Below are 17,318 nucleotides of genomic sequence, written 5' to 3'. Positions count from 1 at the left end.
TTTCATTCTGGAATCTCATAGGTTTTCTAAAAGGTACTTATTTCCTCTGTCCTTTAAATATCTCATAAGCTGTAATAATACAACTAAATTTATAGTATTTTAGCACTATGAAAATTTTAAAAAGCAAAGCAACTTATTATGAGGGATTCACAACAACTACAAATCTGTACTATTTTTGGACTAAAATGATATCCTTTACTAATAGTTCTACTATGAACATTTATAATCCATATTTATCCAAGTCTATGTCCTAAGAATGGACAACTTATATTGAGAGAAGAGAAAAATAATTAACAAATCTATAAACTACTTTTGACACTTCTTCAAAGATCAATGCAGTGCTACAAATCATGCTCGCTGGTACTAAATTTGACAAATAGGAAGTCCAAACATACTTGCTGCTTACTAATAGATGGTGATTGAAATCAATAAAATCTCATGTAAATTCATTGTGGTACAAAATTTTGCTGATTACTCTTTACTACTGAAGACAATTGACAGTGATTTTGTGACTTTTGACATTTAGAATAAATTTTCTTTCAACAGACTTATTTACTGAGCAGAAATCTTTATTTTCTTGACTTAAAAGCATGCAAACTTTAACAAACACCAAAAATTAAGAATCTATTCATCAATGTAGATCTCTACTATCTACAGTAACAGAGAATGGTGTCTAAACACCATTAACACTAATACATGTTAAATGAAAAGAGCAGTGTAGAAAAATATGTAATATTCAATTTTTGTGTGTGTGTATATATGTACATACATAATAAATATATATATAAAAATTTTAAGTTTGAGAAAGACAGTGTGCATGCATGAGCAGGGGGAGGGGTTGAGGGAGAGGAACAGAGAGAGCAGCTCAAGCAAACTCCATGCTGAGCTCAGAGCCTCACACAGTGCTTGATCCTGACCCTGAGATCATGACCTGAGCCGAAACTAAGAGTCAGACGCTTAACTGACTGAGCCACCCAGGCATGCCAGGTTTTTATATATTTTAAAATAAGTATTTTGTGGGTACCTAGGTGGCTCAGTCAGATAAGCATCTGCCTTTGGCTCAGGTCATGATCTCAGGGTCCTGGGATCGAGCCTGTGTTGGACTCCCTGCTTTGAGGGGAGTCTGCTTCTCCCTCTCCCTGCTGTTCCCCTTGCTTGTGCTGTCAAATGAATAAATCTTAAAAAAAAGAATCTTGTAAATGCCTACAGAAAAATCTAGGAAGACAAGCACCAAACTGTTAAGTGTCATGGATAGGAAACAGAAACCTGAATATTCTACTTCATATACTTCCTAATTGATACTTTATATTTAACATCTATTATTTTGAAAATAAGTTAAAAATAAATTAGCAACCTAGGAGTATACAAATATCTTGGAATAATAAGTGACAAGTTCATATTTATACCTATCACAATTAACAAATCTTAATTTCTAGATTGGTAAGAGACTTGCTTCACTTTATTCAAATACATACTGTACTCAGAAGAGATGGAGATACGTAGTGTCCTCTTTTCAGAGAGAGATTCACTCTGAGGACAAAGTATTTCTCGATGAGGTTCAAACCTCACCTCTAAAAGTAGACAGAAGCTTGATTATCAAACCACCCACCCAACTGAGCTCAAGTGCTTCAGGGTCTGAGCCCCTAACGTAGCGTTCCAAGTGACTGACACTAAGAGCGGAGTGTCACAACTCACTGGGCATGCACTGCGGTAGTAAGTTACCTTGGTTATCAAGTTTTTCTACATGACTTTTCAAAATTCTCCATTGTTTCCTGATGCTGTTGGTCAGCTGCTCTCTCACAGTCTCACAGGAAAGGTCCCACATACTCTCTCTACTCAGTTCCCCAGCATCTTCTTCAGCATCAGAGATAACCTACAAGCAAGAGAGATGAAAAGGAAAGACCAGTATCTTCAAATGGCTCTAGATACTCAGGCAGTACTAATCAAACCGATTATCAGAGATACCAAAATCATTTGTGCCATATCGTATGCATATATAACTGAAGACAAACTCTGCAACTCAAGTCTCTTCAAATATGAATTTGAATCCAAATATGATAGTGAAGAGTCCTGGAGCTGTGTGGGGAAGAGTTATTTGCTATTGCCCAGTGCTGTGTTAGAGCTCTCACAGGCTAACTCATCCTCAAATGTGGGAAAAGTGATGCTTCGAGAAGTAGACACACTGCCCCCTATCATGCACCCAAGAGGCAGAGCTGAGATCTGGAGTTAGATCAATTTATCTCCAATCTGAGGCTGCTTAAATAAATAAACCACTGAGGTTATCTACAAAGTAAAAGGAACTGTGAATCCTATTTTTCTCATATAATTTTGAAAAATAAAACTAGAGATTATTTTTCTTTTCACTTAAAACATGGGAAAATACTGTAAACCACTGATATAGGATCACCTAGAATCAAAACAAGATAAAGAACACAGGGAAACAGTACTAAAATACATTATGTCAAAATAATCTGTAGCTACATAAATATTATTATATTATCTTATATATATATAAATATATATATTTCATATATATATGCAGATATATCTGCATATATATCTGCATGTATATCACATACACACACACACACACACACACACACACACACACATATATGATATCTGCATAATCTGCAAAGTCCTAAATTTGTTGTTAACATCCAGGAGAGTAGACAGAGATATATTTCCCTGACATGAAAATAAAATATCATGCATGGAAAGAAAAGGAGAAAGGTCAAAGATGAAGGAATGCTGATCAGACCGTTCCCATGGGCAGGTGCAGCAGGAATGAGAGGGGGACTCGGCTGGGAGAGCTGTATCACTGGCCCGGGTGAGCAATGGCTGCCAGAGTTCTTCTGGTGTGGGGGGTGGGAGTGGGGGGCAGGCTGGAGAAAGGCCCAGCACAGAGCTCACTGTGACTCTGGTTCTTGCCAGAAAATCCTCTGGAGCTACTTGCCAATAATTCTTCCAAGGAGCTACACCTCCTACGTGTTAAAGCATACCAGAGCACTGTAAAGATACTCTGAAACCACAACATGAAAATAAAAATTTAACTTGAATTTTTGGTATATGTTTGGCTATAATTAAACACAATGATAAATTAACGAAACCTGAAGGCTACATAAGCATTTTAAGGTTATATCTGATTCCTCCTACTATAAAGCTCCAAAAATCCTTAAAAGGAAGGATTGGATTACATCCTAAGAGGAAAAAAGATCTAGAAAAACAGGTACTTTAAAAACAAAAAATATACTGAAGCGATTATTGTTTCTCCACATGTAAAATCTGAATTATTAAGAATTATACAGGATACTATCGACTGGCTGTAGTGGCGAGGAGAGGGGGAATTTAAACATCTGAGAAAGGTAATCTTTTTTTTTTTTAAGATTTTATTTATTTATGAAACACACAGAGAGAGGCAGAAACACAGGCAGAGGGAGAAGCAGGCTCCATGCACGGAGTCCGACATGGGACTTGATCCCGGGTCTCCAGGATCAGGCCCTGGACTGAAGTCGGCGCTAAACCACTGAGCCACCCGGGCTGCCCGAGAAAGGTCTTCTTGATCTACACTATACTACTTGCTTTTGCTAAACAAAAGCAGGTAATGATGGTAAAGGTTGGGCCAAAAACTGAAGGAACCGCAGGAATAACAGACACTGTGCTTGGCCTTGGAGATATATTTGTGCAAGTTCACAACGAACAAAAAGTGACAGACTATGAGAAAAGGCTGAAGTCAAGCAGATCCCAAACTGGACAGTTTAAAAGAACATTAAGGTACATTTCTTTCTTTTTTTTAAAAAAAAAAAAAAAAGGAAAAAGAGATAGAAGGTGGGGTAGGCTTATCAGTTAGACTGATCTGTGATACAAGGTAAATAATTCCATAATACAGGTTTAAAAAACAAGTTCTGATAACTTGCTGATAATTAGCATTTCCCATCAATGTTATTTTCAGATTTTAGTCACTTGGCTGAATCCAGAATCTAAACATGTAAAGCAGTAAAGTTAACAGAAGTTTTCACCATTACATGACTTGCTTTTTTCAGACCTCTGCACGGATTATTCCCTCTGTCACATGCTCCTAACCCCAGGAACAACTACCTATTCTCAAGAGCCAACTCAAATGTCATGTTCTCTGTGATGCCTTCCCTGATTGCCACACCTACTTTGCTCAACACCTTGTACCACCCCTATTATAGCTTTTAACATGTGTAACAATCACTTTTCCACATGCCCCATCTCCCCAAAGAGCTTCCTGAAGGATGCAATGGACTGAACGTTCATGTTCCCTCAAATTCACAGTGAAATGCTAATGCCTGAGGTGCGGGTAGTCAGAGGTGGGGCCTGTGGAAGTGATGAAGTCATGACAAGTAGAGCCCTCGTGAATGGGGTGAGTGCCTTGGTTGAGCTCTTCTCCCCTGTTATGTGAGGGTGAGGGGACAAGGAGTCAGCAGTGTGCAGTCAGGAAGACGTACTCTCACCAGATATTGACCCTACTGGCCCCCAGATTTTGAGCCTTCCAGCTCCAGAATTGTAAAAAATAAATTTCTGTTGTTCTTAATCACCCAGGCTGTGGTAGTTTGTTATAAGAGCCCCAATTGAGACAAAGAAAGAAGTCAAAATCCTTTTAGCTTTTTCTTTCCAGGGAGCAGAATGTAAGGGACATTCAGCAAATTTCTGGAAAGATTAGTAGGTTCCCAAAGTTAATGCTTCACTCTGAAAAGTAAAGCCGGCTCAAGTACAGAATACCTAAACTATTAAGAGGATACTCAGCACAATGGTTAGAAACATGAACTCTGGGGTGAGACAGACTTGGATTTAAATCCTAGTTCTGTCACGTGTGATACTGGGACTCATTAGACGAGTGTGCCCCAGTTTCCTCAGCTATAAAATGGGGATAATTATGACAGGAAAAGCATCAAATTAGAAGAGTGAAATGAGGCAATGCTCACAAAGTGTTTATCACAGTGTTTGGCACTAAGTCCTTCTAAAGTCATCTCCATCATTTCCCAAGTTCTAGAAACAAACAGGGACATTTTGTTGTCGTCGTCCCAGTGACTGGAGCTGGTACAGTAGTGAGTGTCCTGTCCAAAACATCAAGAGTGTCCCCACTGGGAAGACCTATCTAATGTTTTAATTGTTCGACTTAGCAATCCGAAACTGTAGGAGAGAGGAAAGAGCCACTTACAGTTCCTGTACTATCATCTGCTCTTTCTCTAGGTTTCTGCTTTTGGGGAGAAAGAAGAGAAATCATTTCCTTTTTCATTTGCTGAAGAACCTTCTTAAGTTCAGCATTTTCCATTAGGATTTGTTTCTGACGATATTCATAATCATTCAAGAGAATTTTATACATTTCATCTTCATTCCTGAGAAAGAAACTGTCAGTATGAAAATGCAGTTACAGGAAGAAAAGTCTGATGAAATATATCAATTTAAATTGGACCTTACCTGGCCTCAGTTTTACCCGTCCTCCAGGAGCCTCTTTTTCCATCGGCTCTCCCCACATAATTTAAAACTTCCATAGCTAAAAATATGAACATGCAAAACAAAACCAATTCTTACCACACATTTGTTAAAGTGTATAAAACCCTAACACACTCTATCACACATAAATCAACCTGGTACAGATTAGGATTTTGGCTCAAACAGCCCACATTTCAGGTTCCAGTTCTCCATCACTGTTAAGCACTGAGATCTCGACACTGATTAAGCCTGTTTCTTTGTCAGTACAGAAGGAATAATGAAAGTATTTACCAAAGAGTTGTTGTGAAGGGTAAAAGAAGTTAAGACACTTAACAAAGTCTTGATAAATGTTATTTTGTTATCATTATTAATTTTATCATTGGGGTAATAAGCAAACTATGGCCTGTAGGCCAGCTGCCTGATTTTCTAAATAAAGTTTTGCTAGAACATTGCCACACCATTTGTTCATATTAGTTAGTTTTATACTACAAGTGTGGGGATGAATAGTTGTGATGAAAGACTACAGACTCCACAAACCTGAACATATTTACTATTAGAATCTCTACAGAAAAAGTTTGCCAAGCCCTGTGTTGTCATCATCATCAAAGGAATCAAGGCCCCTGACAGTACTAGAAGGAAATAAGAGGACAAGAAGTTACTGTAATTTTAGACTTGATAAAATCATTATGAAACTGTCACTTCCAATTAGGTTTGCACTAGAAAACAGCCAGGCCCCAATAAAATAAGGGCTCTGTTACCAGAGTTAAATCTTTAATAAATTTCTCTAATTAGGTGCTACATTTTATACTTACAGCATTTCATCCTTCTCTTTATTTAATTCATGAATGAATACGAGGTTAACCAATGAAGTTTAAATTTGATTATCCTAAGACTTTCAACCTTGTCTTAATTGCTTATTCCATTTTCATTTTTCAGTAATTTTAAAAATAAGATAGCTGACTAATCGCAAAAGCTCTGCTGTGCAGAATGGCAGTGATGCAGTCAGCACTGAGCTGCCTGCTGACAGCGGACACAGCCCACCATGTGACAGCTTGAGACATCTGCTCATCAGCTGTTGTGTCAGCCAAGCTCAGTTTCGGAAACCACAGTTTAGGGCATTACTGTACAATGTAGGTTAGAGGACAACCTATAGTCCACTTGGAAACCACTCTTTGATAAATAAATGCATAGATTTCCTGGGCTGCATCTTACCAGGCCAGCAAAACTGTATCTGCAGAGCTTTACTCTTGTGTACGTGTGTTTTTACTTTTTCATCTATGTGATTTACCTGAAGGTATGCATATACTTGGATGAAGTTGCAAATTGCTTTTCAAAAGACTCTTAAGCACAAGCATAAGCATTAACATTCACAGTTCATCCTTTAGACTAGGTGCTTCAAAAATGCACAGCTACATTTCTTTAAAGGAACAGATGTAAATAATTTGGCCTGATGAATAATTTTATGAAGTTAATTCCAAAATCACACTTTTTTTTGATACTCAGAAACTCATCTTGATTTTTCTTATTATCAGTTTTTTTCTGAGGAGGATTAGAATATCCTCTGGCTTGGGTTTTCCTCTATGGAACTACAACTACCATATTAAAAAAGATACATATAATGCTTATATGCAACAAAGGAAACAGCAAAATTATTATTTTTCACTAATAAGTTGCCTCAATTTCTAGTTTATATGGATATATACTGGCTATAAACAATTGCATGAAGCATAAAAATTATACTTCATGAGCTACTGTGCTATTGTTCACATTTATTTCTTAGCATATTAGCTTATTTACTTTCCTCTATCTTAACCAGTTGTTTCTTACCTATTTTTTTATCCTTCTTGTTCATAACAAGCTGATGTAGACGTTCCTTTAATTTATTATATTCACGTTCTTTTCTCTTCATATCATGATTATATTGAGTAGCTCGACTTGCAATGATATTTTGTAATTTTTGTACCTGAAAATAGCATTTCCATTGAATGAGTCCCTTTATGATTGATAACCCCAGCTAAAATTTGTAAAGTAAAGAAGTTCTAGCATCCACCTCCTCATAAAATAATTTTAGGATTATGCTTCTCAATGACCACTGGACATCACTTTTTAAAGTATCACTAAGTGATTCACATAAAGTTTTTGTTTTTTAATTCTTAAATTTCCAGAGCTACTAACATCCCAAATTATCTTTTTCTTCCCCTTTTACCCTATATATAGACTCTGCTCCTTTAGAAACCAGAAACTCTTACAGAAGTATTAAAGTGATTAAAACTTCATCTGGGACAAGAATTAATCTGATCATTTGTAGTGACTTCCTTATACTACTGACTTGAATCGCTTTATACCTTATTAATCTGTGACAAATTAACCACAGCACATCCCAGCACATAAACAGGTTTGTTTTTATCTGACCATAAATAGTTCTCAAATTAGAGTAGGTCCAAAGAGCAGAACCTGGTAATAATATTTGCTGAGTGCCTACTATATGCCAGGCCCTACTACTGTTCGAGGTTTTTATCTACTGTGGCTTCTCAGGCAGGCCTTGATTGGACGTGTGTTGTATTCTATACAAACATTTTTAATACTGCTAGAGATGATCATGTGTAACTTAATCCTTACTAAAAATTAACCATATTCTAAACACTGAAGTGGAACCAGCAGGTCAAGTCAAAATTTTCTGTGAAATAACTCAAGGAAATGTGTAAGTGACATTGCAGTTTAATTAAAGTATTTCATTATCCACTAACTACATTACTAAATAGTCAAAATATGACAAAACAAATCTGGCTAAACCACTATAAAGTCATTAAAGAAATGCACTCCATCCCTAAAGTCCTTAATTATAGTTAAAAAAATTTATATAAAATACTGAAAATATATACTGTATTTTTATAGTTATCAGATGGTCAGGGATCAAACTGCAGAACACTGAGAACAAAATGTTTCTTATGTAATTTAAAAAAATAATAATTTCAAATGTATTAAATCTATAGATCCAAATACTAAGTAAACACTTGAACTGAGACTAGAATTGATGTCTTTAACAATCAGAAATAGGATCTTTAAATGTGAATTGCTTTTTTTTTTATTTTTTTTTTTATTTTTTTTAACTTTCTCAGTTTTATTTATTTTTTTAAATTTATTTATGATAGTCACACAGAGAGAGAGAGAGAGGCAGAGACACAGGCAGAGGGAGAAGCAGGCTCCATGCACCGGGAGCCCGACGTGGGATTCGATCCCGGGTCTCCAGGATCGCGCCCTGGGCCAAAGGCAGGCGCCAAACCGCTGCGCCACCCAGGGATCCCGCTTTTTTTTTTTTAAAGACTTTATTTATTCATGATAGACAGAGAGAGACAGAGACACGGGCAGAGGGAGAAGTAGGCTCCATGCTCGGAGCCCGACGTGGGACTCGATCCCGGGACTCCAGGATCACGCCCTGTGCCAAATGCAGGCGCTGAACTGCTGAGCCACCCAGGGATCCCTGCTTTTTTTTTTTTAAAGCAAGAACTCTTCTGTCCATTTAGTCAAGTAATTAATTGCTTAATTGGATGAGTGATGCCAATATTTAAGATAGAGAAAGAAGAGGGATCCCTGGGTGGCGCAGTGGTTTGGCACCTGCCTTTGGCCCAGGGCGCGATCCTGGAGACCCGGGATCGAATCCCACATCGGGCTCCCGGTGCATGGAGCCTGCTTCTCCCTCTGCCTGTGTCTCTGCCTCTCTCTTTCTCTCTCTCTCTCTCTCTCTCTGTGACTATCATAAATAAATAAAAATTAAAAAAATTAAAAAAAAAAAAGAGAAGAGGCATGCCTGATATTAAGTATAGGTATGGCAGGAAATAAAAGATATGCAGTTAAAGCACCCTTGTGCCTGAGAAAAAAATGACAACGCATTTGAGTCCAGGACAGATGGTTGAGGACACTGGTTGTCACAAGCTATGGACCAATGTCCTAAACTCCATGATTTGGGGGGTGGGGAGGAGAGGGAGAGCACCTGACCTCGGTTAAATACGCTGCAATGCTGTATACAGAGGCCTACCACAGCAGTCTGACAAAGGATTGATTAATGTTCTTGTTTCAAAATGGGGCCTGGTCATGTCAAATTAAAAAAAATATATACCACTTAAACTCCATCTTCCGTAACTGACAACTTACCTCATCTTTTTCATTTTTCAGTAGCTGATGCAAATTCCGATTCTTGCACTGTAACTGTCTGTCTCTTTCCTGAAGCCCAATCATTTCTCTCCTGGAGGTTTCCAATTGTTCCTAAAACATCCATATGCAATTGTGACATAGGACTCAGAGCAAATGAATTCTTCAAAGATTAGTAAAAACAACATACACACATAAGGGTTAGCTAAAACTGGAGTTTAATGGCACACAAAACATTTACTTAAAACAATTATTATAAACCAAGACTATAAAGTTATAAATTTAAGTTTAAATATGTTAAATATTTTATTTAAATATTTTATTTTATTAAAATGCCAACATTTTTTATGTATATACAAAAGAGTTTCAAAGTGGATCCCCTGAAAGGCTCTTCACTTATTCCATTGATTCTGTCACTGGACACATTTAAAATTTCCTTTTAGGGCAGCCTTGGTGGCCCAGCGGTTTGGCGCCGCCTTTGGCCCAGGGCCTGATCCTAAGACCCGGGATCGAGTCCTGCGTCAGGTTCCCTGCAAAGAGCCTGCTTCTCTCCCTCTCCCTCTGCCTGTGTCTCTGCCTCTCTCTGTCATGAATAAATAAAATCTTTAATAAAAATAAAATAAAATTTCCTTTTAGTACTTTTTAACACTTCTATAGTATATTCTTCAAGAAAGTACCAAAATAGTATATTCTTCAAGAAAGTATATTCTTCAAGAAAGTACCAAAATCATATGGAGATAAGTCTAAAGAGTATATTCTTCAAGAAAGTACCAAAATCATATGGAGATAAGTCTAAAGAGGATGTGTGACCAAGTGGCAACCCTTCAGGTAAAAAGGGTGCAACCAAAGCACGACATTTGTTCTCCTTTGCAAATGGTAACCTCTCAAGATTTTTTTTCAAAAGAGGAATGGCAGGATTGCTGGAATGAGTATAGGAGAAGATGTTCATTTTGAATTCATTCCACACATTTCCTGAGGAAATGTGCCAAGTCTGCATGAGACCACTGGAATATTTTTAAAATCCTTTTATCTTTATAAAATATAAAAAGCCACTCAGGTTTTGGCATAAGTAGCCACAAATAACAACTTGCACAATCTCTGTAACAATGGACGTCAAGATGATTTAGGAATTTAGGAAATTTAGGAGTATACCTTGGATAACTCTACAGTTGTCAGAATTTTGGCACCCTCTTTTTCAGCGGGTTGAATACTTCCTGTCATGCCAGACTACTTGGAATGCCTGCACTTAAAGGCACTGGGCCAGTTGATATGTCCCATGTATGTCAAATCAGATGCACTTTGAGTGATTATCAACACTTCACTTGAACTCATCCTCATCCCTGCAAATCTGTATATCACTTATCTCATACCATCATCCTCTGTAAACTTCAGACACAGACCTGGTTGGTATCTTAAATTAATGACTTATTCCCCAAATTCAACTTTTCATAAAATTCTACCCATTTTACCTCCAAAGGTTGCTTCGATTTCACTTTTACCATCTCCACTGGCACTACCGTAGTTGAAGGCCAAAACCTGCTAAGGCCTGCTAACAGCTGTCCTTTCTACCATGCCTTCTGGGGCCCCTACCACCTCTGTCCCAAATACAAATCTACACCTTCCCCATAGTTTCTCCACCTTACTGCCAGGTTGATGTTTACACGATGCCCATGTCTTCCTTTCGCTTATATTCCTTGGTGCCTTTGGGTTTCTGCACGATGCCTCTCACATCCTTGGATGCCAGGGGCCCAGCCTCACCTCTATCACTCTTCATCATAATCATACACTTCAGTCCCTACAGTCTCTCATACCTCTGTGCTTTAAACAGGTTATACACCCTCTGCCTAGAATGTTTTCTCCAAACACTAGTAAATTTCTGTTTACTTCTCAAATCTGAGACCACGTGTTAACTCTGTGATGCCTCCCCTTACTTTCCACACCAAGGACAACTAATGAAGGAAATAGTTATGGTTCAATGTATCTCTTTCCACTAGATTATAATCTTCTTGAGAGCAGGGACTGAGGTTCACTCCTCTGTAAAACCCAGTGTGCCCAGCACACAAATAACAAATTGTGCTCAATGAACTGAATGAATCATATGCTAGATCTAGAGGCTCTTCAAGGACAGATCAGCAACTTTTGCCAATGAACACACATTTCTGTCCAGGGCAAAATATTCTGATTTTGGCCCAGGTCAAACCTGAATTAGATGATTTCCTGGAAAACATTCTATACTCTGGGCTGTCCTAATAAGCAACTACTCCTTAGAGGAAAGGCTAAACAGGCCTGGATTGCCAATATCATTGTGTGATCATTCACTAGCTATTTACACAATACTCAGCCAAGGTTACCCACATATAAAAAGTTTTAAGGCAGAATGATAGCCTTCAAGGGCTTACAACTCTGAGTCAGTCTAATTCATAAGACGTTCCATAGGTCTCTCTGATTAAGATTAAAGTATTATCCAAAGGGACACCTGGGTGGCTCAGTGGTTGAGCATCTGCCTTTGACTCAGGGCGTGGTCCTGAGATCAAGTCCCACATCAGGTTCCTCATAGGGAGCCTGCTTCTCCCTCTGCCTTTGTCTCTGCCTCTCTCTGTGTCTCTCATGAATAAATAAATAAAATCTAAAAAAAAAAAGTATTATCCACAACTCACAGCCTTTTTATAACCTCAGAGGCCACCACCTACCCCCTCCAGTCTCCGTCAGGAACAATCTCTATCCTTCAGGCACTGTATAAAAACCTAACAATAGGGATCCCTGGGTGGCGCAGCGGTTTGGCGCCTGCCTTTGGCCCAGGGCGCGATCCTGGTAGACCCCGGATCGAATCCCACGTCAGGCTCCCGGTGCGTGGAGCCTGCTTCTCCCTCTGCCTATGTCTCTGCCTCTCTCTCTCTCTCTCTCTCTCTATGTGACTATCATAAATAAATAAAATTAAAAAAAAAAAAAACAAAAAAAAAACCTAACAATATTAACAAGAAAACACTGTTACCACTTTGCTGTGCTTAGGAGACATGTGGTTAATTGAAATACAGGTTGACATGCAATTTCTACCTTAAGTTTTGCATAGCAGTTCTGCAGATGGTCCATATCACTTCCCAGTTTCAGATTCTGTGTTTCCACATTTTCCTGAGCTAGAAGGTTCTTCCGCTGAAGTACAAGTAGCTCATTCATACAATTTAAAACAGCAACTATATTTAATTCTCTCTTTGTGTCTTTACCTTTGGATTCTTCATATAATGAAGGAAAACCGAAAGTAGTCAATTCCTGGTAGAAGAAAATGTTTTCCTCAAAGTTGGTTACCAGATGACTTAGTATAGAAACAAAAGACAGAAATCTTTTCTCAGAAATAATGAAAACTATCCTGAGTCAAGAAATTATAAATATCCCAAAGGACAAAGAACTGAGAGAACTGGGCTCTTTTTAGTCTCTGTTCTACAACTGCCTGTATCCTGGGGAAGGAACTTAGGTCTCTGCATCAGTAAAATAAGGGAGAGATTCCCAGTGGAGAAGCCCCTAGGGTGAGGTGGAGGCCAATCTACTCCTGACAAAAAAATATCTACCATGTATCTAGACTAGATGATCACAGAGCTCTCTGCATATCTAGTATGTTCTAAGTCCCTGGCCAATATATAACAACATACGTGTGCTTAACAAGTATTTTCCTCATAACTTTGATATGTTCTATTATATAACATGATTTATGCAATTGCTTCTCACAAAATTTTTTTTACCTGATCAAGATACGAAATACTTTGTTCAATATTCTCTTCTGTGCAGAAGGCACTGAAAAAACTGTGCACATTTTTTGATAAAGGTATTGAAGAACATAGCACTTGCTGTGAGTATAAACTTGATGGAGACATCTTTGTTTCTGAGGTATATTGACAGATATTTTTGCTTTCTGGAAGAACAAAAAAGCATTTACTTAAATTTACAAAACATACGGAAAGCCCCCATCAGGAACCATCTCTATCTCCAGGCTATCTCCTAAACTATCTCCATTCCCAAAGATTTTGAATTATATAAATATTTTTAAGTATTTTCAAATTAAGACAGGCTGTTTTTCTATGAAAAATACATAAAGTTGACCCCTGAACAACACAGAGGTTAGGGGCAACGACTCATAAGCTGAAAAATCTGTGTATCACTTCTGACCCCCACAAAACTTTACTAATAGCTAGTGTTGAAAAGAAGCCTTGCCAATAACATAAATAGTTCATTAACACATATTTTGTATGTCACATGTATTACATACTGTATTCTTACAATAAAGCAAGCTAGGGAAAAATTAAAATCAGAAGGAAGAGAAAATACATTTACAGTATTGTACTATTGTTATCGAAAAAATGTATAAGTAGACCAACAAGGTTCAAACCCATGTTACTCAAGAGCCAACTGTACTTTTTTTTCAAAAAGATACAAATATACAGTGCCCTTAGTAGGCCTGTTAAGCTACAATATACTACCTTAATTTACAGTATGTCAGACATAAAAATAACAGACAAAAATAAAAGGAATAAATCACAGCAACGTATTGAAGTAGCCAATAAATTTATTTCAAATGCATAAACATTACTCTCAAAAACAGTAACAAACACATCATCCATCAAAGGCACTGAACCCCACTGATTATGGCACAATTCTTAGCTTTCCCAGATAAATTTTCTGAAGATAAAAATTAGATATTTTACAACCATTTGTCTCTCTAGTCACATCTTCAATATTTGTGGTAATTATTTTGTTCCATTTAAATGGAATGTTTAAATGTTCCATTTAAATTCCTTTATAAATACTGCTTTAGTTGAAATTTATTTTAGACCTAGTTACCTGAAGACAGATCTGGATCTGTAACAGTCATCCACTCTCCCATAGCAATCACCAGAGCCAGGGTACCTGAGGAACCAATTCAGCAGTGAAACATTTAGTCCAGCTGCTGTCACTCTTCTTAGGTAGGCATCTCCTTAAAAAGCAAATTGTAGAACAGTAACATTTAACTAAAAATATAAAATCAATGTGTAAAAAGAAGGATTTTACATTTTTTATTTCCATACACTCCCATATAGAACGTGGTACAGCTCAATAATAACCCTGTGTATGTATGTGTATGTGTGGGTCTGTTTAAGGATCAGGAGTAAAGGGTTACCAAGTTCTACCAAGGTATTACTTCTTCATATACAAAGTACATGGTACATGATTTGACTCACAATATAAATCTAAGGTACAGCATTGTACTAAGTAAAAACGACTTCTATATTATATCCTCTAAAATAAAGTACAAGGTATTTATACAGATAAAAAAATCTTGGCTAGCATTCTCAATTTTTCTTTTTACTAACTATATTAGCAAAAAAAAAAAAAATACTATTCCCAATGTTAGCACAGATGTAGAAAAAATCATACTTCCATACAATGTTCTCCAGAAAGATCACATCAACTTAAACTACTACTAGCAATTTGGCGATATGTATCAAATTTTAAAAATGAAATACATTTCTATCTAGAAATACCACTTTAAATTTTTTATCCTAATAAAATAACAATTTGTGTTTGCTCTGGTAACACAGACGAAAATTGGAACAATACAGAGAAGATTAACATGGCCTCTGCACAAGGATGACATGCAAATTCATGAAGCATTCCATATTTTTGTATGGGGAATTTAGGACAGAAAACAGATGAACACATGGCGAAAAACGAGAGGCAAACCATTAAACAGACTCTGAACTATAGAGAATAAACAGTTGCTGGAGGAAAGTGGGCAGGGGATGGGCTCAGTGGGTGATGGGCATTAAGGAGGGAACTGTTAGTGATGAATCCCTAAATTCTACAGCAGAAACTAATATTGCACCGTATATTAACTAACTGGAATTTAAATAAAAACTTGAAAAGAAAAAAAAATGATTTGTATAAAGATTCATCTACAAGTTGTTCTGGATAACATCAAAAAACTGGAAATAGCTTATACCCTCCACAGTAGGCGACTGGTTACATAAATGACACATTTATACAACAGAACACCTTTAAACACAAGTATGTAGAATTAGGGGGGTTACCAAATAGAAATGAATGAAGTGGACTATGTGTAAAAACCTTTCAAATAACCGTTTCACATAACATTTTCAGCCTACCATCCTGTTTCCACTTTTTTATAGGGAAAAATGGAATAAATAAATATTTCTCCATCACAAAAAAATTCAAATGAGATTATAAATGTCAATTGGGGATTTATTTCAAGGTCAGGGATAGAAGGAGTAGTAAAGACTGCAGGCAATCTGGAGAACGTGTGCCACCACTCTGGACAGCTGCTTCTGGGGTACAGTAAATTGTGGCCAAAAGAGAAAGCAGGTCCCAGGCTGCTCTTTCTTTCCATCTTTAAATGGATGTTGAAATTCTGGATTTTTTTTTAAATTTATTTATGATAGAGAGAGAGAGAGAGAGAGAGGCAGAGATATAGGCAGAGGGAGAAGCAGGCCCCATGCACCGGGAGCCCGATGTGGGATTCGATCCCGGGTCTCCAGGATCGCGCCCTGGGCCAAAGGCGGGCGCCAAACTGCTGCGCCACCCAGGGATCCCAAATTCTGGATTTTTATACGAAATCTCCCAACTTGTAAACGTTAAAAGCTACTTTAAGAGAAGGGGGCATGGCCGGAACGAGGATGTGAGAGAGCCTCTCTAGAGAGAGGGCTGCACCAGCCACCAAGCTGTCCACTTAAGATCCATGCTCTTGAATGCATGTAAGTTACACTCCTAACATTTTTTAATAAGCCAAATTAAATGTGTCTTTAGGCCAGATCTGGTCTGTGAATCAAGAGTTCACAACCCCTATTCTGAATATTTAAGATGGTGGAGAAATAGTCATAATGTGATACTGAAGTGAGATGAAAATTTTCATTCACCCAATAGGTTTTTAATTATGCTATTACGTGCCAGGCACACCCTTCTAGGCCCAGGGGAAGACCTGTTCTCAAGTTCACATTCTAGTAGGGGTGAAAATAGACAGCTAGGCAATAAATTAGCATAACAGAGAGTGATGAGAACTATAAAGAAAAAACAAAACACAGTAACATGAGAGAGTACTGGAGGGGGTTATCCAAATTCATCAAGGAAGGCTGCATCAAGATGCTGACATTTGAACTGAGACCTAAATGACAGTCAACCACAATATGATCAATGACCAGAGCGCAGCCCAGGTAGAGGAAACCGCAGGTTCAAAGATCCCAGATGGAAATGAACTTGGGAAGTATGAAAACCATAAAGAAGGCCAGTGTGGTACTCAAGGACAGATGGTAGGAAGCTGGATTTTCTCTAAGTTGCAATGAAAAGCTCCTGAAGGAGTTTAGGCAGAAAAGCCAACAGGATCTTCTTTAGGCTTTGAAAAAGATCACTTCAGCTACTCTGCCTTCTGAGTAGATTACAGCTGGGCAACAGTGGGAGGAGGCTGGAAGGTAGCAGGCCGCTGCAATAGTTCAGGCAAGACGACCAGTTTTATACTACAGCTCGAACAGCAGAAGGAGACACAGGTGCATAAATCAGGGATGTGTTCTGGAGATAGAACCTTCAGGACTTGAAGACAGAACAAAATATGGGCAAAAGAGAAGTCAAGGATGACTCCTAGGTCATAGAGCAGCATACAGCATATACTAACGCAAACGATGCTGTGTGCTGTATTACATGCACATATGTACAGGGGGCTACCCGGTCTGGCA

The 17,318-nt window shown here is 37.9% G+C and overlaps 1 protein-coding gene and 1 non-coding gene across 11 annotated transcripts in view; one reads left to right on the top strand and one right to left on the bottom strand.

The window, feature by feature from the left end:
• Nucleotides 1-17,318, bottom strand: part of LOC112640973 (SSX family member 2 interacting protein) — a 120,046-nt gene that overhangs the window by 9,671 nt on the left and 93,057 nt on the right. For 5 of the 10 annotated variants that reach the window (XM_049111749.1, XM_049111745.1, XM_049111746.1 and 2 more), the window contains exons 2-9: nucleotides 14,440-14,572; nucleotides 13,344-13,513; nucleotides 12,664-12,876; nucleotides 9,613-9,723; nucleotides 7,288-7,423; nucleotides 5,446-5,521; nucleotides 5,186-5,375; nucleotides 1,723-1,873 (exon numbers count right to left, since the gene is read on the bottom strand). In XM_049111749.1, coding sequence (XP_048967706.1) covers nucleotides 1,723-1,873; nucleotides 5,186-5,375; nucleotides 5,446-5,521; nucleotides 7,288-7,423; nucleotides 9,613-9,723; nucleotides 12,664-12,876; nucleotides 13,344-13,513; nucleotides 14,440-14,482 — 1,090 coding nt within the window. In that variant the 5' untranslated portion in view covers nucleotides 14,483-14,572. Of the gene's footprint in view, nucleotides 1-1,722; nucleotides 1,874-5,185; nucleotides 5,376-5,445; nucleotides 5,522-7,287; nucleotides 7,424-9,612; nucleotides 9,724-12,663; nucleotides 12,920-13,343; nucleotides 13,514-14,439; nucleotides 14,573-17,318 lie in introns of those variants that run through there. The other 5 variants (XM_025417812.3, XM_035717200.2, XM_025417809.3 and 2 more) reach the window with 3 other exon arrangements.
• Nucleotides 15,158-15,260, top strand: LOC112641132 (U6 spliceosomal RNA). The gene has a single exon (XR_003124520.1). It is a non-coding gene; the product is annotated as a U6 spliceosomal RNA (small nuclear RNA).

The sequence above is a fragment of the Canis lupus genome, chromosome 6 (genome assembly GCF_003254725.2).
Source record: "Canis lupus dingo isolate Sandy chromosome 6, ASM325472v2, whole genome shotgun sequence".
Lineage (NCBI taxonomy): Eukaryota > Metazoa > Chordata > Mammalia > Carnivora > Canidae > Canis > Canis lupus.
Note: the sequence above shows the minus strand (reverse complement) of the source record. Positions and strands in the feature narration are given on the sequence as shown.